The sequence below is a fragment of the Microtus ochrogaster genome, linkage group LG5 (assembly GCF_000317375.1).
Source record: "Microtus ochrogaster isolate Prairie Vole_2 linkage group LG5, MicOch1.0, whole genome shotgun sequence".
Classification (NCBI taxonomy): Eukaryota; Metazoa; Chordata; class Mammalia; order Rodentia; family Cricetidae; genus Microtus; species Microtus ochrogaster.
The window spans coordinates 55,681,161-55,706,579 of NC_022031.1; the positions used below are offsets into that span (position 1 = coordinate 55,681,161).

Here is a 25,419-nt window from a genome sequence, read left to right on the forward strand (position 1 = left end):
TCCTCCTTCTTACTTCCTACAGACACCCCAGCAACCCTCCCTGTACCTTCCTGCCCTCTGAGTCCAATTAGCTCTGTGAAAGAGTAATGGGCCTCGTTGATTCACCTCGAGCTTCTGCAGCTAACCAAAGCTGCTGTGAGTCCATGAGAACAGCTATGCCATGTCCGCTCAGCGTCTCACAGCATCTTCTCCATCCTTGGGCTCCTCGGGCTCTTACATTCTTTCCACCCCCACTTCCATGGTGTTCTCCGAGCCTTGGAGGGGATGGTAGATGCCCCATTTGGGGCAGACGTCACTCATCGGTCACTCAGTCTCAACACGTTGACTAACTAGGAGTCTCAGCATTATCTACTACACACTGCAAAAAGAAGCTTTTCGGGCCAAGACTGGAACTAGCACTAAGCTATGAGTGTAAATGTAAATCTGCTGAAGACAGTTTGAAAACATCTCCAGTTAGCACAGCAATAGGAGTGTGTCCCCCCCCCCACTTGGATCTATGAACTGCTGAGATTTGGACTGTTGACCATGTTTATAGCAGTAAGCATTAATTCCTTCCTGTAGAGCAGGCTTCAGATCCAGTCAGATGTTGGTTACCTCGTAACCTACATTCAACTAGTGGTCATATCTGACATATTAGTATTGCAGTATTCAGGGTTCACCCCTGGGTACTGCAGTGATGTTTCCTCTCCCTCGATGACCTACACAGCAATGTTCAGCACCATGAGAGCTAGCCAGGCTTGAGAACATTTTCAGGTCGATTCAAGCTCTATTTCTCAATGTCCTGTATCCAAAGTGGGGAGTGTCTCCGCAATACGGTCTTACACATAGCTGTGGCGGGCAGCCAAGAACAATGACTGTAGCCTGTGTTGTTTTGAGGTTTATTGGAGTCTTCCTGACCAATAACTCACTGGCAGGTATGCCATGCTTGGCACTAAGATTTTTATTTAGTAATTCATTGTAGACGGATTTTTCTTTGGGCCGCCAGCTCACAAATAATGACTCAGAGACTTGTTATTAATTATGAAAGCTCAGCCTTAGCTTAGGCTTGTTCTCAACTAGCTCATAACTTAAATTAACCCATTTATTCTAATCTACCTTCCGTAGCATGGCTTACTTCCTGTAATAGCTCATGGAGTATGTAACATTTTATCTGCACAGTATGTTCAACTTCTTTAGAATCCCAGTGGCATCTCCTGTACACCTAGTTTCAAATTCTACTTTCTCTCCCTGACAGGAAGTCCCACCTATACCTCCTGCCTAGCTATTGGCTGTTCAGCTCTTTATTACACCAATCACAGCAATACGTTTTCACACAGTGAACAATTATCCCAGAGCAATTGATGTCTCCTGGAGAAGCACAGTCCATCCATATTGGGTAGCTGTATTCAGCACTGTCCCCCCCCCCCCGCAAAAAAAAAACCCTATTTTTATTACATTTTTTGAGATGGTATGTGCTCACGTGTCAAAGCATACATATAGAGTTTCTTTCACCATGTAGGTCCCAGGGATAACTCAGGCTGTCAGGCTTTCAGCAAGCACCTTTACTTCCCAGGCCTCTGCATCTTATTTTTATATTTTTAAAATTAACATGACAAAGTAATGATTTTCCATAGGGTTCTTTTACACTCTCAGTTTTAGTTAACACTCCTTCTCCCTCCCTCTGGATAATAATTACTTTTAAATAAAGCACCTACATATTAAATATGCCTTTATTTACTACTATAAATGCTATGAGATCAATTGGGAGTCATGGTTCATGCCTGAAATCCCAGCACTGGGGAACCTTAGGTAGGAGGACTGCAAATTCAAGGCCACCCTGAACTACGTAGAGGTAGTGTGAAGAGAGAAAGAACGAGGTGTAATACCGAGAAGAAACAAGGCACACAGTATCACCTATGGCACGCCACTAAGTCCATTGGATATAAATTAGAATTGAGAGGGACACACACTGTCCCCGAAGAAGGCTGGTCCCTTTCCTCTCTCCTGGTGATTTACACGGTCCCTGAAGTAAACCCAGAGTGAACTCAGAGCTCAGCTGGGCTAGATAAGTCACCCACAGCATGAGCACCTTGCTCTTGCCTCTTCTCCTTGGTCCTGACTGTCTGGTGTCATTGTATTAATCTCATGACTGGTTCTTATAGTGAAACATTTTTATAACATCTTAAGAGGCAGCCTATGAAAATGATCTCTTTTATTTAGTTTTGTTAAGAGAATGTGTACTTCCAACCATTTTGGAGCACATGGAAAAATGTTAAACACACGGGTTGTGGATTAGACCGAGGCCAGCTTGTGCCCAGCCTGAGACCAGCCTGGGTGGTGCAGAAGGGAGGCCCAGCTGAAACGCGCACCAGGTGCAGACTGGCTTTGTGCCAGCCTGGTTCTCCCAGCCCCGTTTCTCTCCTCTATGAAGCGAGCATCATAATGCCTTGGACAGTGACTTTCTTCGGGGATTAAAAAGAAGCTCGGCACATTTGTAGGCTTAATAAGAGACGTCAAAGAAAAGGTGCAAATCAGAGTGTTCATATCCTTCGGAAATGTCTAACAGCACCTCCAGTGTTTGACGGGAATAGCTGCATTTGGGGGTTTTCCGGTTCTTTCCCTCAGCATGTGGAGCTGTGGGACCTGGTCGGGTTTGTGTGCAGGAACCCACTCCTGAGCCCTGTGAACTCTTGAGCTCTGCCTGGGCCGTGCGGTGTTCTGCGGTATTCTCGCTTTCCGTCTGTCACACAACAAGCATCTGACTCCGCTCACTGTGGTGATGGCGAGAGGGGGAAAACACAAAATACCAAGCAAACAATTGGTGGGAGCACCGGTCTAGATTGACATCCTGCCCCCTCCACCTGCTACTTTACGCTTGTCTTTCTCAGACTATTGTCAGCACCTCTCCGGCACACACGGCCGGAAGGATGGGCCCTTGTTGGGGGGTGGCTGCCCGCAACTGGCTTTCGCTAGCCCAGCTTGTTTCCCATAAAGGTATCGCTCAGAAGTACAGTTCTCCACATCTCTGCATCAGTCCAGCTAGAGAATTTCTGTGGCTCCCTGCTGGAACGAAGGTGGCACTGCTTGACATGCTACAGGCATAACATGTGCCAGAAAGCACTCCTAATCACATATACCTATGTGCGCGCGCACACCAACATGCCACATGTGTTCTATATATGTGTAAAATGAATAAATTTTGTAATATATACATATGCATGTATGTATATGTATTTCTCTTTTAATTTAGTTTTTCAATACAAGGTTTCTCTGTGTAGCCCAGGTTATCCTCGAACTCTCTGTAGATCAGGCTGGCCTCGAACTTACAGAAATCCTCCTGCTTCTGCCTCCTGAGTGCTGAGATTAAAGGCACGTGTCACCACCCCCTGGCCAAAATGAATGAATTTTGTAAATCTGTCCATAATATCCACTTAAGTTTCTCACCAAACTTACCTTTTGAAATTTTCAAAACTCTAGGAAAAGGTAAAAAGTTCTGTCCTTTTCATGGAGTCACTGATTTCGTGTCCTTAGACACATCGTAGCTCAGACTGGACTTGAACTGTGTTTTCTAACCTTTGAGTACAGATGAGCAGCCATCCCTGGCTCCAAACCACAGTTTTGGAAAGGGCCATTCTAGAATCTTCTATCACACACGCTGTCTTCTTCCTTCACCTCTGATACTTTTTTTGTCAGACAGGACCCACGTGGCTCTGTTGTGAGCACAAAGCCTGGTGTCCACAGTGGTACACCTGGTTCTTCTCTCACTGATTGGCTGAACTGGGCGTGGCTGCTCAGCCAGCATTCGGGCGCCAGCCATGGCAGCTCACTGTGAGTTTGAGGCCAGCCTGAGAGACAGAGTAAGTTCCAGGCCAGCCTGGGGTACAGAGTGAGACCTTGTCAAAAATAAAAAATAAAAATGAAAAAGAGAAGAAGGAAGAGGAAGATGAGGGAAAAAAAGGGGAGGAAAGGGGAAAGAAAGGGGGAAGGGCCTTGAGTCCCGCCTGGAGCAGCAGTGCTGTTTGAGCCCTTGGGGCAGTACAGCAAACTCAACAGAGTGAGGTTGTGGGCAAACAGGATGCTCAGCCCCTGTTAGGACCCCAGATGCCGCCCCCTCTCTGGAGCTTCCCTGTGCTCAGAGGTTTGGCTTCCAGGGCTTTCCTGTCACCATCAGAAGGGATGATCAGCTGGACAGCGTTTTTGAGAAAGGGTGGGGTGAAGAATGGATTGGGGAACAAGTTTAGGCTTATTCACAAATCCTCTCCTAAACCCATCTCCATTTTAGAAACATAGGCTATGAAAAGAAGAAGAGAGACTGTTTTGCAGTAAAGGTCTCGCTTCCTCTTTATTCTGGGAACTACCCCTTGCCACTTTGCTAGTTTCAGAAAAGGAGTGGCTGGCCCTCAGAGACTTCACACCCTGCCTGTGGAAGAAATTAAGCCTAGGTCCCAAGAGCTAGCCAAAACCTGTGAGAGAGCAGGACAGTGAGCTGAGCCGTGCGGGTTCCATTCCTGCCACTTACGAAGCCGGTGAGCAGAGCCGGGAATTCAATCTTAAAGCCACACTGCATCCAGTGAGCTGGCGATCTGAGAAGACGATGGGTTTTAATTAACAACCCGGAAAATCTCTTCCATCTCACCCCAGCCAGCAAATTAGGGAAGGGGGTGAGGGGAGACCAAGGCGGTCAGTCACCCAGAGTTCAATCCTGCCTCCCTGGTTAGGTTGGCAGCCAAGTTCCTGAGATTTCTGTGAAGTCGCTGCCTCTTGTTTTCATCTGTGCACTCTTCACTTGTTCTGTGGCTATTTGGGACCAGGTCCCATTTGTTCCTTTTCCTCCTCCTGTTCTTCTTTTGGATTTTTGAGAATAATTTTTTTGAGATGATAATATAATTACATTGTTTCAGGCACTTCCTCAAAGGCTGAGTCAAATTAGTTTCTACACCAGTCTTGGACCCCTTCTGGGGCATTTGGGGCTCGGTCTGGGGGCAGGGGTGACTCAGCAAACAAACATTGTGCCGGCACTCACCCCTCAGTTCTGTCTGTCTTCACGGCTGGTAGGTATAGATGACGTCATTGTCACTGTGTCTTTAGTACTGCCGCCTTTCCTGGCTTGCAGTTGGATGTCTTGTGGGGAAGCCTACCAGACTGGACCATCTGAACAGTCTTTCAAGCATCCTTTCTCCCTGACCTATGTCTTGATGAAGGCAACACCATGTGTGTAGGCTCTCAAGCCCCGTACAGTAGACTCTAGATGTAAATCCCACCGCCAGTGGAGACTCTGGCCCTTTGTGTTACTTGTCTTTCGGGAACGCAAACTAAACTGACAGCGTTATACCCACCGTGGTCCTCTGTCTCTAGCCTTTTCTCTGTCTCCTTGCCTTTGCTGCCTGCTCCATCACGAAAGGACTCATGCACTGGTTCATGGGACAGAATTACCTGGGGTCTCTATGGCTACCTCTGAAAAGCCTTCCTGCATCTCCTTCGCTGATTTTGACACCAGATTTAAACGCATCTCATCTCCACCTTCAGGAAGCTTCTTGGACCAGCGTTTTCTCTTCTTGCCTCAATTAGAAGTCCTGTCCTTCATTAGGACTCGTGTCTCCTGTGCCACAGGCTCGTCTGAGCATGCTGTAATGCCATTTCACACTCCTTCGCCACAAAACCAGGAGCACCTTTATTGTAGGAATTGGGTTGTTGTAAAGGGGAGACGCTCAGTGAAGAGTTTTCATTGAATGAAGGAAGGAGCCAATGAATAACCAAGATAACCTGTTTCCAAACAGCATCCACCTTTGAGTGTATTAATCAGTGTGTAACAATGAATAGAAGCATATTCTTTTTGATCTTCTTTAATACAGAGATTTGAATGGCTTTAAGCCAATTCTGGATTGATTAAAAAAACAAACAAACAATGCCATTGCTTTTCTGTTCCAACAGGAAATATGGGATGTATAAAATCAAAAAGGAAAGACAATCTGAATGACGATGGAGTAGATTCGAAGACTCAACCAGTACGTAACACTGACCGAACTATTTATGTGAGAGATCCAACGTCCAGTAAGCAGCAAAGGCCAGTAAGTAGAATAGTCTCAGGGGAGAGATCCCACCGCAGGATCAGAGCATGGCTGTGCAATTAAAACCGCAATCTTGCATGCAAAAAAATCATATTGTTCACATAGACCCCAAATAAGTTTTGTATGCCTCATAACTTAATCCTTTGAAGAATGTGTAGAGATTTTATGGATAATGAAGTCACTTACTAGTTGGTAACCAGGTCTTCAGTTGCATGTTTACCATAGAGAAAGGCATCTTTCATACTCCTATTGCAAAGACCCAGAATAGATCCAGGCCCACTTGACCGCAGGGCAGGTTAGCGATATCAGCTCCATGTTCTAGGGACAAGAGGATTTGCTGGGTTTAAACCAGAAGCTAAAACACAAGCTAGTGGGACATTGCATTTTATTCTATCTTTTCTTTTTGTCAACTGATTTAAAACAATACAAAGACTGTGGTTGTCACGATTTGTGATAGTTGAGTAAAAGGCTAAGAAAAGGTGCATCTAGCTTAGTCTCCAAACTTTACATGGCTGTCCACAGTAGGTACTTGACATGAGTGATGGGTCACCTGATGCATTTGGGAAAGAAGTGACGCCATATTTTAAAGCCTCGGGGAATTCAGAACCTGCAACAACTATAGCTAAATTTGCTTTACTTTGGAGCTTGTAACCTGGCATGTAGTCTTCCACTGGATGCCTGTATACCTGCCACACCCTGGTTTTTATAGACTGTTCTGGCATTTAAGATGAAAACAACTTCTTCCAATTTAGCCCAAATGGCTTTATTGACAGTTTGGCCAGGCGTGGTGGTGTCTACCTGCAGCACTTTGGCAGCAGAGGCAGGCAGCAAGCCTGGTTCACGCAGCAAGTTCCAGGATGGTCAGGGCTCTAGAGTGAAACCCTAACAAAACAAAAACAGAAGCAAAGAACAAAACAGAAGCATTTGCTGTTTCTCCGGTTGTACCTATGTTTTTAAGAGACTTGGAAACATATTTATGTAGAAATAGATTGTCATTGTCCAGTCCTGCTGAGGACCGTTGCCTAGCCCGTCCCCATTATCTATAACCTATCAGAACTAACTGTCATCAGTTAGACTGATTAATCAAAGTTAGTTAAAGGGAAGTGGGGATGAATGGTGGCTACGTTGTGCTGTTGAGTTATTTTACAAGATGTTTCTGGATATACACTTTATCTACATATCATGTAACACTGCATATAGAGGGGCTGGAGAGACTGTTAAGAGCACTGGTTGCTCTTCCAGAGGACCTGAGTTCCGTTCCCATTGTCCATATAGTAGATCACAACCCTCTGTGCCTCTAGTTCCCGGACACAGGACACCTGTCCTGACATCTGCCAGCACCAGGCCTATACATGGTGCACAGATACTGGTGAAGGCAAAATACCTAAACTCATAAAAATAAATTAAAAACTTGAAAAAGATACAGAATAACTTGAAAAGATATAGAAAAAGTTATAGTATAGGAAATGTATCCACATAAAATGTATAAGATTATTTAAAACAGTAGTAATTTGGTATTAGTGAATGTCTATCAATATACAACTTAAAAACACTTCATAAGTACAGATAGATATAGTTATAGTCTTAAATAAATGTGATTAATAGAAAAGTAAAAGGCACTGACATCATGGTAGTTTTCTTGTAGAATTCAAAGTTCTTATTAAAAGTTCTATTTATTTCCCTTAACAAATGCTAATTATTTGATTTTATAATTTTGTGGTTGATTTTTATTGATTTTATGTGCTTTAAAACCCAAGGGTTTTTTGTTTGTTTTGTTTTGTTTTGGTCTGTTTGGTATGTTTATTTGTTCAGGTGTTTTTTATTTAAGAAATCAAGAAAGACTAGTTTAAAAAAAAAAACAAATGTTCTGTGTAAAAAAGTTTACAAGTTAGTTGGAAATAAATAGTGAACATGTTTAAAATCTTTTAGTTCCCTAATGCTTACCAGAAAACTTTAAGTTCAGGTCTTCTGTGGCCACAGATGATCTCCCAAAGCTCCTTAGTTTGGCCTCATTCTATGACCCTTAGTAGGGTTCTCAGCCTTAGCCATGTGAAAAAATACACGCACTCTATTGATTATAAAGTGCTCCGAAAGGAGAAGGGGGGAACTGATGAAAAGCCAACAACACTCATGGAAAACCTATTAAGAGAAATTCTGTTCTGGAGAGAGGTCACGGGGGTCACACATATGTGCTTTGGTCTTACAAAGTGGTCCAGAATGGGCTGGATGAGCTAGCATGACCTATATTCCCCATCCCTAGGAGGGTCGGTTAGTCCTTTAGAGTTCAGGGCCAGCCTAGGCAGCCAGCGGGACTCACATGAAGACGGGCTTTAATGTCTTTTTAAACCCACCTCTCTGGCATTTGCAGATCACCTTGCTGCTTTCGGATTATTTAGTTTTTCATCTAATTGCTTCCTCTAAATTGTACCAAATAGACTGTGATTCTTAATTATGCAAATCTGAGTGATTAAAACGGCAGTCTAAAATGTCTTTAAGTCTTGAATGTTAATATGGGCCCCTGACTTCCTACTCCTCCTGTCCTTTCCCCAGTGAAGTGGAGATTTTATGGGCTTACTCTCAGAGAAATTTCTATTTCCCTATAAACCTTTTGGTCCTGTTCCCTGAAATGACTCTTGAGGTAAAGCAGAGGAGATGGCTTGAAGTTCAGGCCCTGTCAGGAGCCCTTACACGCCCCCGGCAGTGCTCCTGTTGAAAAGGGATTGGATTAGAAGGGACTGCACCCGTCCTCTGTACCAGGATCTGCTGGCCATGCACCCTGCTGCTGTCGTAACTGGGGATGTCCCTGACCCCCAGACAGTCGGGGTCACACAAGAAAGTCTGACTCTGTTGGGCTTGTGTTTCTCTGTTAGTGACAGGGCCTGATCAGATGTTTAAAGAAGTTCAGGAAACATGGAGATAGGCCTTCTCAAAGTTGTCACTGTGATGTTTTGCTGCGCTGGCCCTACCTACTGTTTGGTTTCCATGGCTACTTGTGCCTCCAGCCTTTAATTCTTTCTAGGCAGAAAGTGGTGCATTTTACCCAGACCTCACCCAACAGTGAGTTTAAGGAATGCTTCTTCGCCTTCTGCAGAGGGGGCTGTAAGTCTAGAAACAGGCCGTGCACGGGGCAAACTGCCACCTCAAATATGAGAGTTCTGTTAAAGACAAGAAAAAGAATCGCGGCAGGCTGGCATCTAATCCCATCTTGTGAAGCCCTACCCACTTGGTCTGTTGCCCCAGACCAAGGACTACCTGTCCAGAAAAAGCCCTGAAAATGACTGTATAGGTAGGACCCTACAGAAGATGGGAGCCTTGCTCTGAGCCTTGCTGGCAACGGCATCGCCCTATAAGATTTGTCTGTTTAGCTCTTCTTTCCTGCTTCGCAACTGCAAATCTGAGCCTCACTTGTCTCTGTTAGAAAATGATAAACAACACGCATGTGAGAAGGCTGAACGTGACTTTTTGTCCCTAACGAATACTCTTTCGTAGGTTTCAGAATCTCAACTTTTACCAGGACAAAGGTTTCAAACAAAAGGTATGTTTTCTTAACAATATAACTAGTCTTTAGTTTGCTGTTGTGGGAAATATATGTATATAAACATATCCCTCCTTCGACTGTTTTTTAAATGTGGAGCTCAGAGGCGGGAAATCCGCACTGCTGTGTGAACCTCACACCCGCATCCATCAGAGTTCCATGAGCCACAGTGGAACTCTGTCATTAAACACTCAGGGTTCTCCTCTCCCTTTTGCTCCAGGCAGCCACCATTATATGCCTACCCTCCCTCTGAATTTGATTGCTCTAGGTAGCCCACGTGGCTGGAAATATATAGCCTTGGTCATCTTGTGGCTGGGTCATTTAACTTAACGGAAAGTCTTCAAGGTTCATCTATGATATATTGTGTGTCAGAACTTCAATTCTTTTTAATTGAATATTATTCTATTGTATGTGCGGGTCACATTTTGTTCATCCCACTGATGGACACTAGAGTAGCTTCTGCCTTTGGGGCCCCTGACGGTGCTGTCATCGTCAGAGGTACATCCTTTCCTAAACATAGTTTGGGAATTAAAGTAGCTCCCTTGGTTTGGTGCATACAGTCTGCATTTCGTGTTATTGTAGGTGGGAAGCACACAGCCTTGTACCATGGCCCTTCTCCCCGTTGTTTCCTCTCTTCCTGCGTGTTTATGCTGATAGGTTCTGAAAGGTCTCTGCTTATATCTTTTGTTCTTAGATCCAGAGGAGCAAGGGGACATTGTGGTAGCCTTGTACCCTTACGATGGCATCCACCCAGATGACTTGTCCTTCAAGAAAGGAGAAAAGATGAAAGTCCTGGAGGAGTAAGTGTGCCCAGGCCCTGGCAGCATCTTGGCCACGGCTCTTGTAGCTGTCTCTTTCGCTTTCCTTAGGTGGCAGGAACAGAGCAAAAGGAACGTCCCTTTCAAGTGTGGCTGTGGGCACCTCTGTCGTTTCTCCCGACTCGGATAGACGTTAGTTTCTTTCTTCACCAATGCACTGCCTAAGAAGTTTGGTTCTGTGTGGCATGCTACTTAAGATGGCCACTGTGGAGTTTGGGAGATAGCTCAGCTGTAATCTGAGTTAGTGCCCAGGACCCACCTTTGAAAAAGAAAAGGCTGGGTATGCTGGCACAGCACTGGAGAGGAAGAAACAGGTGAATCCCTGAGGACTCTCTGGCCAGCCAGTCTAGAACACTGGCAAGTTCCAGGCCTGTGAGAGATTGGCAAGATTGGCAGCATCTGAAGAACGACAGCTGAGGCTATGCTCTGGCATGTACACACATGTACACATGTCATGTGTGCTAGCAAACACCAGTGCACCTGTACATTCTTGAAGGCACACACAAACTTGAAAGGCCATTTTTCTTTGTTCTATTGCTTGGATTTAGACAGGGCTTGCGGGCTGTTGGTGTGGTTTCCAAGGGTTTGCTAAGGACGTGGTGCCATAGCCACAGCCATGCTGGAAAGCCCTGTTCAGCTGCGGTGCTTCTGCCCTGAAGCTGCGTGGATGGTCTGTTTCCTTGACCTATGCGTGTTGACTCACACATGCCTGACTCTGGTCAGGCCACAGGGCACAGGTCAGTGAAGAGGGAGAACAAGGAACTCTGAGCACTTCCTCTAACTTCCTTCTCGCACTGAATTTGCATGAAGCAGCACCCTGACCCCAATCTGCCAAAGGGGGGAAGGAGGGAGGCTGCCTCATGCAAGATGAGGTTCCAGAGGGCTGTGCCAGAGTTTCAGCATGAACTTGTGTGTAAATGTGGCCCTTCCGCCTGACGGTTGCATGACCTTGAAAAGGCACTCAGTCTGTTCCTTTTTAGCTTTGGAAGTGGGCAGGACACCACAGGATTGTGGTGAGTGTGTGTGTGTGTGTGTGTGTGTGTGTGTGTGTGTGTGTACAATTGTCTCTGAGCATCTGTCAGGAATGGGTTCCAGGACCACTGGTGTATACTAAAGCCCATGTGTTCTTGTCTTCGACACAAAAATAGCACACCCTCCACATACTTTATCTTAAAATATTTATTCTTGAGAATTCCATGTGCATATACAATAAACATGATCATATTCACCCCCTCACTTCCTCCAGTATCCCCTGCATCCCACATGAACACCCCTTTCAGCCACATCCTCCTTTCCGTCTCAGAAGCGAGTAAACCCATCAGTGCTGCCCACGTGTGCATGAGTGTGGGACCATCTACCTGTGGCCACATCCCCGAAGACCTGTTCTCCCTTGCCAGGCAGCTGGCCACTGCCAGGAGAGCTCGTCCACTACTACCCCCTCCCTCCGCCCTCAGTACATCAAACAACCTCTGAATGATGCCTCATGTCTCCCACCATGTGGTTGTGATTGCTATGAAAACAGCCTTATGTTGTACTTAAAGAGGGAAGAAGAAATCATAGACATAAAAGTTTGCCTAGCAAGTGCAAGGCCCTAGGTTCAATACCCCTGCATGGAGAAATAAAAGCGTTCGGCCTCAAAGCTCCATCTGTATAAGTTCAGGGTACAGCTGACTGAATTTGAAGGTGGAGGAGGCACAAGCTGCCTGTGTGGATAAACAGTTCACAGGTACAGCTCACAGTTAGTTAGAATCGCCTTTTCCTCACAGACCGGGGCCTGGTCTGTGTGGGGGGCATTTGGAGAGGAACACAGAGGTTTCCAAGGACCAATTCCACTCCCTACCCCTTTCTCTAGCTCAACAGCTGCTTCCGGGCCTGGCCCTTCCTCCTTCACCTCCCTGTCGCCCTCTGGGTTAGTGTAATATCACGCAGTGTCATGGTGATGAGGCCCAGTTACCCCGGTTTGGTTTAGATTTATATTTGTTGTTTTTCTTTATTCATGGCACCTATCTCTGGGGAAATCGGATGTTTTTACAAACAAGTTTATAATATATGAATTCTAAGTCATTATTCCCTTGACTCTGATTGCTGCAGGAATCCTTTAAAACACACCTTAGCCATGTGGGGAAATGAGACTGTTTGGTTTCTCCACAGTGGGCCATTTCCCCAACCCTTTCCTATGCACCACTGAATCTATCGATCCACCCTTAAGTTGAAAGGATGCTTCTTTGTTTGTTTGTTTCTGTCACTAAACATTCTCTCATAGGAGAAGGAAAACATTTTCCCCTTGGACTCTGGGATTCTGGGGTTGCTTTCGCTTGCCCTCACTCTGAGAAACAAACACCAGTAGGACAATTGCTGTCGCAGCTCATGGCTTCTGTTTCTGTTCCAGGCATGGGGAGTGGTGGAAAGCCAAGTCCCTGTCTACAAAGAGAGAAGGCTTCATCCCCAGCAACTACGTGGCCAAGGTCAACACCTTAGAGACGGAAGAGTGAGTCCTGGCACACAGCCACCCTGGTGTTTCTGAACGCTGTATTGCTTTGCTTGTTTACCCGCTCACCATCTTTTTTCCCTCCCTGCCACAACACCTATAAAATGTGAAAATATCTCCACAGGTGGTTCTTCAAGGACATAACCAGGAAGGATGCAGAACGGCAGCTTCTGGCACCAGGGAACAGTGCGGGAGCTTTTCTTATCAGAGAAAGCGAGACTTTAAAAGGTGGGTGAGTGGTGGGAGACCTTGGAGAAGGCTGTGTAGGAACTCAGGGACTCTTCCTGGATGGGAGGCCTAGGGTGTTGTGCACGTTAGGCAAAAGCGCTACTCCTGAGCTACAGCCCTAGCCCAGGGAATCGCTTTAAAAACTATTCCAAGATGAATAAAATGAAGAGTATAGTAGGTTCTGGTATAAGACGGCTGGTTTGGTTTGGTTTTGTTCTTCTGTTTTGAGGCAGAGTCTCTCTATGTAGCCCCTGGCTTGCCTGCAAATCAATATGTAGACCAAGTGACCTCAAGCTCAGAGATCCCTTGCCTCTGCCTCCCGAGTGCCAGGATTAAAAGCCTGAGCCACACTTAGAAGTTATTAATTTTAAATATATTATTATTGTTATTATTATTCACGTGTTTAAGAGAGAGAGAGAGCGTACATGAAGTCTTTTTTCCCTGCATAGCCATTGCGCAAACCCTTCCGAAGTGAAAATTTCACATTTTGATAACAAATAATAAACTCAAGCGATAAATGTTAATAAATGAAACGCAGCCATAATTACGGCCAGGCCATAGCACACTTCCTGGTTTGCCGTGTTATGAAAGTGAATCCTGAATGTCAAGAGGAAACTCAAAAGTAACTTTTCTATTCATCTAAATGATTCCAGAAAACTGCAGTGAAGAAGGAAATGGTGTGCTGACTCCTAGTCTAGCAAACAAATGTTATTGTCATTTATCAAGTCAGTCTCACTGTGCAGCCTTGGCCAGCCCGGAACTGGCCGAGGTTCACCTGCTTCTGCCTCCCACGTGCTTGGATTAAAATATCGCAACACCTGGCGGCAGGGCTTTCTATGATACATTATAAATGTACCTAGTTTTTATTGTACGCTTTACGGCAAAATGTTCCACAGTGTGGTATAACGTAGATCTCCTGAATGACACACCAGCATGCCCTCCTCCTCACTTTTCCCCACAGGCAGCTTCTCTCTGTCCGTCAGAGATTACGACCCCGTGCATGGCGATGTTATCAAGCACTACAAAATTAGAAGTCTGGACAACGGGGGCTATTACATCTCCCCACGGATCACATTTCCCTGCATCAGTGACATGATTAAGCATTACCAAAGTAAGTAAACACCGAGGGCTGAAAGAGGAAGATTGTTTTTACAATGATTGATATCGAGGGGCCGACGCTATTTGTACGAAAACTTTTCTTTCCAGTAATGGTGGCTGATGCCCTACAGGTCGCTCTGACTCAGTATGTCGTTACTCCTTGACTTCCGATGAGCATGCGTTCTCATAAGCCTATCGTGAACTGAAATGTAAGCTGGAGACGCATCTCATTTGCCTTTGTCTTCGGAACACCCCAGCTTCATGTCGCCCTCAGTAAATTGGCTCAGTCACTTAAATTTCCCTACAGCTGGACAAAGTCTGCCGGTTTTATAACCTATGTGGTTGCAAGCCGCCGAGCGCTAGGCTGGAGGTGGACACAGGTTGGTTGTGTAGGCACACTTTCGTCCTGGGATTGAGTGGGCACCATTGAGTTGAGCACTGTAAGCGGGGCCGTCAGTACACCCAGAGTGAGAGGTGTACTGTGTGGCCTTCCCCCCAGCTGTGAGCTGTTTGACAGCCAGTGCTCCCCTTCCTGTGCAGGAAAGTCTATATTATTTCTGCACAGTGCCTAATCTTAATGTGTGCAAATGTTGAAAGTAGGAGAGCCGCAGCTCTGTCACTGAGTGTACGGCATGAATGTAAAAGGGGTATGTGACCACAGTAAGAGCGCACAGCCAAACGCTGAGGGATGTTTAGAGTAGCAAGTTTGCCTCGTGCCCAATACCAGTTTCTAGTCTTGTGAAGCTCACCTCTGTAGCCTTGGGTCTCTCTGTTGTGATTGACATCAGATATGGGAGCTGCTGTGGCTGCTTCCTGTTGCCTGCTCTAAGAAGCTTTATGAGAAAGCTCCTTGAGGCTTAGTTGAGGCCCAGAAACACAGAGCAGAGGCATGATGGAGAGCAAGGGGCGGGGCTTACACCATCTTTCTTCCCTCTTTCATTCCAATACACTTTTGCTTCTGCTGAGATGTTGGGGGCTTGCAGTACCGTGGCCCCGTGCTGGAGTGCAGGTAACATAGCTACCTTCCTGCCCATGGGCCACTGAGCTTATGAGGACTCAGGAACCAGAATACATCTTTGTGTAACAGTCCATCACTGTCTTTGTTGCTTTTGTTTCTCTATGGTGGCAGTTTGTTGATGAAAAATGTTTCAAATTGTCTTCTAGTCATTTTGAAAGTTGTGATTATTCAAAAGTTACTTATTTGGTGTTGCATTGGACATTTTTAAGAATAACAGCATGTTCGAGGCTTCCTGTACCGGCACTTCTAAAAGAGAAAGAATGCGTTGTACAGGTTCTGCACTACAGATGCAGCCAGTCAGGCATCTGCACGGAGCATGTCTTGTTAGCATCCTCTGAACAACACAGGGTTACAACACGGTGCTTACATTGCATTTGGTAATATAAGCAATACAAAGATGATTTAAAATAAGGTATGCGCATGCATTACTTTATATAAGGCACTTGAGAATCTGGATTTTGGAATTTAAGAGAACCTTGGTACCCATCTATCTGCCATGGCTACATACTATACTGCTTATGTTTCTTCCTTCCTTCCTTTCCTTCTTTCTTTCTTTTTTTCTTTCTCTTCTTCCTTCTGCTTCTGCTTACATTTGTTTATTGTGTGTATGTGTTGGGGAATCCAGGTTTGAATCTAGGACATTAAACTTGGTAGCTGTTTTACCGACGGAGCGTCTCACCAGCCCTGCACGCGTCCCCTAACGTGTGTTCCTCCTTTCGCTGTAGAGCAGTCCGACGGTCTGTGCAGAAGGTTGGAGAAGGCATGCATCAGTCCCAAACCGCAGAAGCCGTGGGATAAAGATGCCTGGGAGATCCCCCGGGAGTCTATTAAGTTGGTGAAAAAGCTCGGTGCAGGACAGTTTGGAGAAGTCTGGATGGGTGAGTGTTCAGCCAGTGTCCCACTCCGGAGAGGATGGCAAAGGGCTCAAGCCTCTGCCAGCCACTGAGCCAGGCAGTGTGCTGCTCAGAAACATTATTTCTTGCTTTTCTGTCGGTCTCAAGCCAAATTCAGGCCTGCAGGATCTGTCTGTTTTGGTCATTCCTTTGATCTTTTCCTGGATGGGAGCGTGGGTGCTTACCCAGATGGTCTCTCCTCCCCTCCATCAGTCTGTCATCCTCATAGTCTGGGCTACACTCAGGCTTAGGACCCCCCCCCCCGCCACTCACTTAACAGAAAGCCCCCGATTTATTCAACGTGGGAGGTCATCAACAAAAGACGCCTAAAGTCCCACCATTAATGTGCCCTTCCTTAGAGTCCAGGATGTGCCTCTCAGACCAGGAGGAAGTTCATCGAGATTTGAGCAGAGGCTTTCTGGGGAATTCTTTTTATTTATTTTTAATTTAAATCTTATTTTATCTGCATGCGTATTTTGCCTGTATATGTATATGTGCACAACTTTTATGCCTAGCACCCACTAGAGGCTAGAAGAGGACATTGGATTCCCTGGTAATGGAGTCACAGAGGGTTGTGAGCCTCCATGTGGGTGCTGGGATTTGAATTCAGGTCCTCTGCAAGAGCAGTAAGGGACATTAACTATGAGCTGTCTCTCCATCCCCTAGGGAATTCTTCTTGACTATTTTTCTCAAGTTTTCATGGAGTGTAAATTAATTTATGATAAGGTACATTTTTTTTAGGGTTTCTAAATATCACATTTTTTCTTTTGGTTCTTTAAAAAAAAAAAAAATAAGGATTTTTGTCTTGACCAGGATAGCATGGGAGGTCACACGTCTGCATCATTCTGTGCCAACTTTGCGTGGATGAAAAGAAAATCAATTTCTAGGTAGCAGGGGCGGCTAACCTTTGAACATGTCACAGCCCTGGTGACAGTAATGGAGGAGCCCAGCCTGCAGCAGCCACAAAGTGTGGCATGGGGACCTGGAAGGAATGTGGGGTTTTCCCAGGCTCTGTTTTCTTCGCTGTGTACTTTGGCCTAATGGTACTCTCACGACAGAAGTCCTCAATATGCAAATACTGACCCTGCTGCAATTAATTGATACTGCAGTGAGTCTGAACTCGGAATATTTACACAGCGCCTGCAAACTACAGTCACGTTGCGCTCTCTGCCTTCCTCGTTGGCCGTCTCAGAACCTTTGGAACTGGGCCTGCTTGTTCGCTCTAAGCTTAGTCTCTTACCCCGGCTGCCTGTGTTGCGATACCAGCTCTGTTTCCTCCTCTTTAAAGAAAGTAACATGACCTTAGCTAACAAAGTTAATGCTCCTAGCAGAGCAATTCAGCGGCCGTCAATCACACAGGGTAGCTGCACGCATTTTCATCACCCCAACAACAGCCATTACACCCATCCACACCCCTGTTTACTGTTGGTACACTGCTGGTAAGAACATTAATATACAAAATATCATATGAACACATTTTCATTTCTCTTATTTACTAGGGCTATTTACAGGTTACTCTATTTTGAACTCTTTTAGAACCTACAAAACCAGTTTTTAAAAAGTCTTGCCATCTTCCTTTTTCCTCCCTGAGGTGTTTGTATGTATTTGTCTTTCCAGAGTCACAGAACAGGACAAGAATGTTGAATGTACGCTGTGTAACACTCACGCTAATTCTTCCCTGTTCGCTCTCGTGGTGTGTGAACGCATGCGCGCTCTTGTGTATGAACGCATGCGCACATTTTGTTGTTAAGGCACTTAGAGTACTCGCCTGTGCTGACTCTTTGCTCCTAACCTTGGCACCTACGCCCCCTACGGATGCACCAGCATCCTTTTGACGGTTTTTCAATGCCTGGGAACACATAATTGCATTTAATACATCTTCAACTCCCTTACTATGGAAAATCCCTGTGTCTTAGCTTCATCCTTTACGAGATGCATATCCTATAAAAACACAGGGCCATGGTCTTGTCGCGTGCCCCTAGATTTGGATTTGTTCCCAGGCGTCCTGTAGTGTGGCTCACCTGTCTGTTGGGTGTGGCACCCAGGCATCAGTGCTGTGTTCTTGTTACTGTCAGGTTGCACTAAAGCCATTAAAGGAAAAGTTCTTCCCTACAGTTTGGAAACATCTACTGGCAGATTACATATTAAATACAAAAGAGAATCATGAGGCCCCACAGAAATATTTGGTGGGTTCCCTTAAATCAAAGAGAACAGCAGCAAGCCTGGGACCAGCTACAGTGACCTCATAGACGTACATAATCTCAAAACTGTATTTTCATAGACTTTCTCAGTTTTAACCTTAAAGCCAATGTGAAAGGAATGCAATTCTGTTTTCCTGTGCGTATTTGGTGGCTGAGGGATTGACATCTGTCCTCGAGAAGACTGTAGGGCAGTTCAGCTGTACTGTGCTTTTCCTGGACAGGACTCATTCTCCCCAAAGTTTAGAGTTTCCTTCCATCCTCCTCAGGTTCAGCTGTGGAACAAAAAAACAAAACAAAACAACAACAAAAGAATCAAGGCTTAGAACTAGATGCTGAGGGATATCTACGCCCACTGGCAAACTGAGTGCTCTCAAATCCAATTTGTGCCTTAGGTGGATTGTGTGTTTGGGGCTTACATTTCGATTCATACTATCTAAAAGGCTGTCGTGGTTGCTGCGATGCCTACAAGGGTTAGAAAGGCCCATCTGCTCTGGGTAGCACAGGTGTCAGGGCAGACCTGACGAGAGCTGCCTTGCCTCAAGTCATGTTTCTACCCTAACAAGGAACAATGTGCCCTCGAATGCATAGTCCACAGCGCGGGATTCACCCGGTGGCACTTGGGCTTGCTCCCATGCTTTGCCTACAGTGGACAATGATGCCGTGATCCAGCGTGACGTCACCTTCAGGGATGCATCTGCTGGATCTCGTTTGTTTGTTTGTTCGAAGATTGGTATTTTATTTACGTCTATGCGTGCGTGGCTGCGGTGGAAGGTGTTATGCACACGCGTGTGGCTGCCTGTGGAGGGAGGAGAGGGTGTCAGCCTCTGGAGTTACAGGTGGTAGTGACCCATCCACTGCGGGTGCTGAGGAACCGAACTCAGGTCCTCTGAAGGAGCAGCGGGTACACTTAACCAGTGAGCCATCTCTAGCCCCCAGCTGGTGGCTTCTATGATGCCCTGACTTGTAAAGTTTTAACATTTCCATACTTTGGAAACCTTGAAGTGGAAGCATCGATTTACATCCCCACTGACAGTGTGCCAGGGTCCAGGTCCCAAATGTCCATCCGCTGCTAGCTGTCTTTTGTTCCACGAGCTTTGATAGGTTCCTGTGGTAGTGTTCTAAGGGAGGTGAGGCCTGTGGTTTTGATTTGCATTTCCGTGTAGATGAGCAATGTTGAGCGCGTCTTCTCATGTGCACACTGGGCATTTCTGTGTCTCAGCTAGAGAAACGTGCACTCAGGTCCGTTCCAGTTTCCTCTTTAGTTGGCAGGTGTGGTGGCGCACTCCTTTAATCCCAGCCCCTGAGAGGCAGGAGCAGGCAGATCTCTTGAATCAGGAGTTCAAGGCTGATCTGGTCTACATAGTGATTTCTAGGCTGGTGATACATAGCATGACCCTGTCTCAAAAATCATTATTGAATCCTTCAAAAGAGATAGTCAGGATGAGTTGTCAGAAGTTGGGTTGTAACAGACCCTGTCTAGTAGGACTGGGTCCTGATTGAGAGAAGCAATGCAGCAAAGTATTACATACCTAATGATATATACACACAATCCTACAGCACTGTGAAAAAACTATAGAGGACAGAATTACCAGGGCGTGTTTCTTTTTTGTTTTTGTTTTTTTAACATTTTTTTTTTAGGTCATTGGCATGCATGTGGGATTATAAGAAAGAACACAGATGGGGCTCAGAGGGTAAAGGTCATTGTCTGCTCTTCTAGAGGACTTGGATTCAATCGCTAGCATCCCACAGCAGCTCTTAGCTGTCAGGAACCCCAGTTCCAGGGGATCTGATGCCTTGTACTGGCCTCGTTGGGCATCAACCATGACTCAAGTACAGACAGACATACAGGAAAAAAACTTAGACTCAAAATAAAATTTAAAAAGAAATGCCAAAGTAAAATAGCAATGTACTTAAGAAACAAGTTCAATTTTACATGAAAGGAAGGGAGGATAGGAAGGAGAAAAGAGGGAGGGAGGGAACAGTTTTCACTCATGCCTCCCAAAAGCCTGAACAGAAATGAGAAATGTTTGGGCAAGTGGTCTAGAATCCCCGCAGTCATGAGAAGGAAGCAGAGGACTTTAACTTTGAAGCCAGTCTGGGCTACAAAGCAAAACTGTCTCAAAAACGAAAGTATAAGCAACCTGAACTTTCACCAAGAAATTAATGTATAAGCAAAACCTGTTATATCTCTAGAGTAGAAACTGGTGATAACGGGAATGAGGAGCTGGTGCACACCATGGCGTGGATGCCCTTGGGAGGAGCTACTGGCAAAGCTACTGAGACTAAATTAGTGCCACTAAAGACTATGTGATCTCACTGGGGCTTAATGGGAGTGTTTCCAATTGTTTATCGTGACAACGGCCCAACTATGATGTATTGTATGCTTGAAATGGACAAATAGTGTGACCCGTGAGTTCTCTTTCAACAAAGCTGACAATACAGTGAGCTTCCAGGTACCACTTTCCACTCCCATAGTAATATCTCACAGAATTCTAGTAAAATATCACTACTAAGATAGTGGCATTAATAGTTCCATTCATTCATTCACTCATTCGTCTGTGAGACGGAGTTTTGCTATGTATCTTGGCTTGTCCAGAACTCACTAGGAGCCCAGGCTGACCTATCCATCTCAGTCCTAGCCCTCCGGGGTGCTAGGAGCCACCGGGAAGCCTACTTGTTTTAAGTCATGCTGAAGTCCGAGTTTGGCTGCTGGTCAGGAATCTCTCTGGCTCCTGGCAGATTTCTTCCTGCTAAACTTCAGCAGGGGGCTCTGGGAGCAAAGCCAAAAGAAAACTAGCAGCGGGTATCAAGCTAGTGGTACCGACTAGGCAGCAGTCTGGGTTGGGGGGGCTGCCTCACTCCTGTGTGCGCTGCTAGGCTGACTGTAAAGCCCGGATTTAGTTGTTTGGGTTTGTTTTTGGTTATTGTTGTTGTTGTTATTGCTTTGAGGTTTATTCTTTGTTGTTTATGTGTATGAATGTTTATGAGTGTGCCTGGTACGTAGGAAGATCAGAAGAGGGCTTTGGATCCCCAGAACAGGAGCTGAGATGGTTGTGAGCGGCTGTATGAACGCTGAGAACGGAACCCAGGTCCTCTGGAAGAGCAGCCGGTGCTAACTATTTAGCACCCCCTCCCCTCCTCACCTCACCTCCATCACCGTCCCAGAATTCAATTTTTAATCCTCAAGGAATGTGTGAGCTGGTTTTCCACAAGGGTATGAAACACGAGGAAGAGATTGTCAGCTGTGACCTACCCTGTGCAGGAAGACCACTATGGGGATGAAAGAGAAAGGTGTCTCTGCCTCAAGCTGTTTCCTCGTGTTCGTGTGACCCCGTTGCTCCTGCCTTGGTGTCTTATTTCCTCTGCGTGTTGCGTATTGTTAATATTCCAGAGATCTAACTGGACAGTGAGGACAAGGAGGAAGTTTCTACTGACAGCATAGTCTCAGGGAAGCTTTGTTTGAAGTTTTGCTTGATATATAGTCTTTGGTTTTCGAGACAAGGTCTCTGTGTAGCCCTGGCTGTCCTGAAACTCTGTAGACCAAGGTGGCTTCAAACTCACAGAAGAGATCCACTTGCCTCTGCCTCTCAAGTGCTGGGATCAAAGACTGTGCCACCACCACCAGCTGCCTTTGTATTGCTTTGTTTTGTATTGGGGGGGGGGGTTGTTGTTGTTTTGAGACAGGGTTTCTCTGTGTAGGCTTGGTTGTTCAGGAACTTGCTCTGTAGACCAGAAGATCACTGAGATCTGCCTGCCCCTGCTTCCCAAGGGCTGGTATTAAAGATGTGCACACCACCAACCAACTGTTTTGTTGTTTGTTTGTGTTTTTAAGGTTGATTTGCCTTTATTTTTTGTTTATGAGTGTTTGCCTACATGTATGTAAGTTCACTATGTGCATACCATAAAAAAGCTTCTATCCCCTGGAATTGGAGTTATAGGTGGTTGTGAGCGACCATGTGGGTGTTGATAGCTGAACTCAGGCCTCTGCAAGAGCAGCCAGTGCTCTTAACTGGGGAGCCATCTCGCACCCTGATACATTTTTAGTTTTATTTAGAGGCATCTTAGTTAAAACTTATCACCGCCTGCTTCTCAAACAAATAATCTACTTTTTTGGTTTCTTTTTAAGCAGCTCTCTGTCCCATGGTAAGTGTATCTCTTAGCAAGCCTGCCATGGCTAGAACTGGAACTCCCTCAAGCTGTTGTTTTCTTTGCCTGTGACAAAGTGTCACTCCACGAGGAGTCCTTTATTACCTGATTTTTTTTTTTTAAATCTATCCATGACAGCAACACAAATTTCTGTGACTAGGTTAATGGAACCCTCAAATGATTGTTTTTTGGGGCATCTGCTGCTCGTCTGGAGCTGTTTGCTTGCTGTTGATTCCGAATTCCTTCTCTCCAGTGTCTTTAGCAGCCGCATCATTTCCTGATGACTCTTGCCCTGCCTCTGGAAGCAGATTTTCATCATTTCAAAGGATGTAAACATTTCCAGGCTCCATTGTTTTCATGATGATGAGGGGGAGTGGCTTGTTCTTTAACTTTGATTCTAGGTGCCATGTGCAAGTCCCCAGAAAAGCTACTGCGGGGATAGTCACGAGTAATGACAGAGTCCCACAGAGGAAACTGTCAGACCCCACAGTCCTCTTGTCCCTTCACAATCACAGCCTTGCCTGCCCCAGGGACAGCTGCTGTTCTGACCTTCTTCCCATGGTGCTGCAGGTGGAGCTAGGGGCCCGAAGTCTGGCTACTGTTATATAGAGTACAGCATGAACCAAACAATATAATCCAGCTTTGTCTGCATTTACAGATGGGTCGTGCTGAATGCAGTTTCTTATGTTTTGCCCCTTTTATTAGGCATCTTAAATTAATTCATCCATGTTTAGGGATGTCATAACATTTCATGCATCTTTGTTGCTATATAGTGCTGTTTGAATGTATATGAAAAGCCTATAGAGTTTTATCCATTCGTATCAACATTGACTGGTGAGAATCGGAGTTTGTTCCAGGTTGTGGCTACTGTGAACACTGTGCTCTGTGGTTCTGTGATGCAAGCATGCATGGATTTTTCTAGGAGGAATGGATTTTTTGGGTCACACGGTGCAGTCAGGCCTTCATGTCTGTGGAGTCAACCCATCTTGGATGGAAAATATTTGGGGAGGGTGCTGCACTTACGCTGAACAAGTACATATTCTTTTCTTTGTACATAAACAATCCAGTCTAACAACTATGCCCATAGCATTTGCATTTTACTATCAAGTTATCTGGAGGTAATTAAACATATCCATGAGAACATGCACAGGTTAGATGCAAATACTGTGCCATTTTGCACAATAGGCATCCTTGGATTTTTGGTATGCTCCAGGGTTCTGAACCAACACCCTATGAATCATGTGTGTGGACCAGTCCCCTGTGGATGGTATAGTTAGACCAGTCCCCTGTGAATGATTTAGGTAGGCCAGTCTCCTGTGGATGGTGTATGTGGTTCAGTCCCCTATGGATGTGTGGGTGGGCCAATCCCCTATGGATGATATAGTTAGACCCCTATTACCGCACACAATTCGCTAGAATCCAGTTCGCAAGCTTTGGGCAAGGGGCTGGAAGTTGAGAAAACACACACAAAGACATACAGACACACGGACCTCCACTCACTGGTACAAAGACCCTCTTTAATAGCATCGTGTGGAGGCTTAAATACCCAGCAGTCAATGGCCAACAGGTGAAAATCCCACCCTCTGATTCTCTAGGCAAGGCACAGCTTTTAGTCACTTCAATTAGAAGGCTCTAGCAGGGAAGAGCAGCTGAAGGCCAGGACTCCAATTGGTCCCAACACCCTATGGATGATTTTTTTTTTATTTTTTATTTATTTTTTTTTACATTTTTTTTTAAATTTTATTTATTTATTAAGGATTTCTGCCCCCTCCCCGCTCCCGCCTCCCCCCTCCCTCCCCCTCCCCCGATCAAGTCCCTCTCCCTCGTCAGCTTGAAGAGCAATCAGGGTTCCCCGACCTGTGGGAAGTCCAAGGACCGCCCACCTCCATCCAGGTTCAGCAAGTTGAGCATCCAAACTGCCTAGGCTCCCCCAAAGCCAGTATGCGCAGTAGGATGCTCAACTATGTTCATAGCAGCATTGTTTGTAATAGCCAGAACCTGGATGATTTAAATAGACCAGTCCCCTGTGGATGATGTAGGTGGACCAATCCCCTATATATGATTTAGGGAGACCAGTCCCCTATTTATGATTTAAGTGGACCAGTCCCCCATGGATGGTGTAGCTGGTCCAGTCCCCTATGGATGGTGTAGCTGGTCCAGTCCCCTATGGATGGTGTAACTGATCCAGTCCCCTATGGATGGTATAACTGGACCAATACCCCATTGGTGGTGTAGGTGGTCCAGTTGCTATGGATGATATAGTTAGACCAGTCCCCTGTGGAAGGTGTAGGTGGGCCAGTCCCCTATGGATTATATAAGGAAGACTATTCATGAATCTTTGCTCTATTAATTCTGTCAATGGGTCCCAGTTTCACTTGCCCTTAGGAATATACAATGCACACTTTCTTGAACGGTAGACTTGTACCTTCAGCACGGCCCCAGTGCAGCACAGGCTGCGTGGTCGCTCCGAAGGACACTACTGTCATCATCTTGCCTGGGCCTCTTGGGATGTAATCACGAAGCTTTGCCACTGGTGTTCAATGGGGCTCAAAAGAAAAGCACAGGAAAGGGCCTGAGGGAGCTGCCACTGTGTCCCCGTCCCCCACACCAGCGTTTATCTACAGTTATCATCGTTCTTTTTGACTTGGGTCAACAGGGCGGGTTTCCCCTCATAGCCTCTTTTGCATTTCTCTGATTACTAATACAATTGAGTTTCTTTTGTACATCTGAGTCACTGGAATGTCTCTTTTTGGAAATGTGCACCCATGCCTTTACTGCTAGGCCACTTAGCTGGTTTGTAGGAATTATAGATGCAAGATACTCGTGGTTTGTCAGTAGTATAAGCGTGGAGAATATTCTCATTCTCTTGCCCCACCCCCGCTTTGTGTGTGCACATGTGTGTGTGTGTGTGTGTGTGAGTGTGTGTGTGTGTGTGTGTGTGTGTGTG

The 25,419-nt window shown here is 45.7% G+C and overlaps 1 protein-coding gene across 2 annotated transcripts in view; it reads left to right on the top strand.

The window, feature by feature from the left end:
* The window catches only part of Lyn (LYN proto-oncogene, Src family tyrosine kinase), a 108,982-nt gene that overhangs the window by 48,666 nt on the left and 34,897 nt on the right, over positions 1 to 25,419 (top strand). For both annotated transcript variants that reach the window (XM_026786829.1, XM_013351939.2), the window contains exons 2-8: positions 5,911 to 6,047; positions 9,537 to 9,582; positions 10,277 to 10,382; positions 12,790 to 12,888; positions 13,013 to 13,116; positions 14,078 to 14,227; positions 15,958 to 16,110. In XM_026786829.1, coding sequence (XP_026642630.1) covers positions 5,916 to 6,047; positions 9,537 to 9,582; positions 10,277 to 10,382; positions 12,790 to 12,888; positions 13,013 to 13,116; positions 14,078 to 14,227; positions 15,958 to 16,110 — 790 coding nt within the window. In that variant the 5' untranslated portion in view covers positions 5,911 to 5,915. The remainder of the gene's footprint in view (positions 1 to 5,910; positions 6,048 to 9,536; positions 9,583 to 10,276; positions 10,383 to 12,789; positions 12,889 to 13,012; positions 13,117 to 14,077; positions 14,228 to 15,957; positions 16,111 to 25,419) is intronic.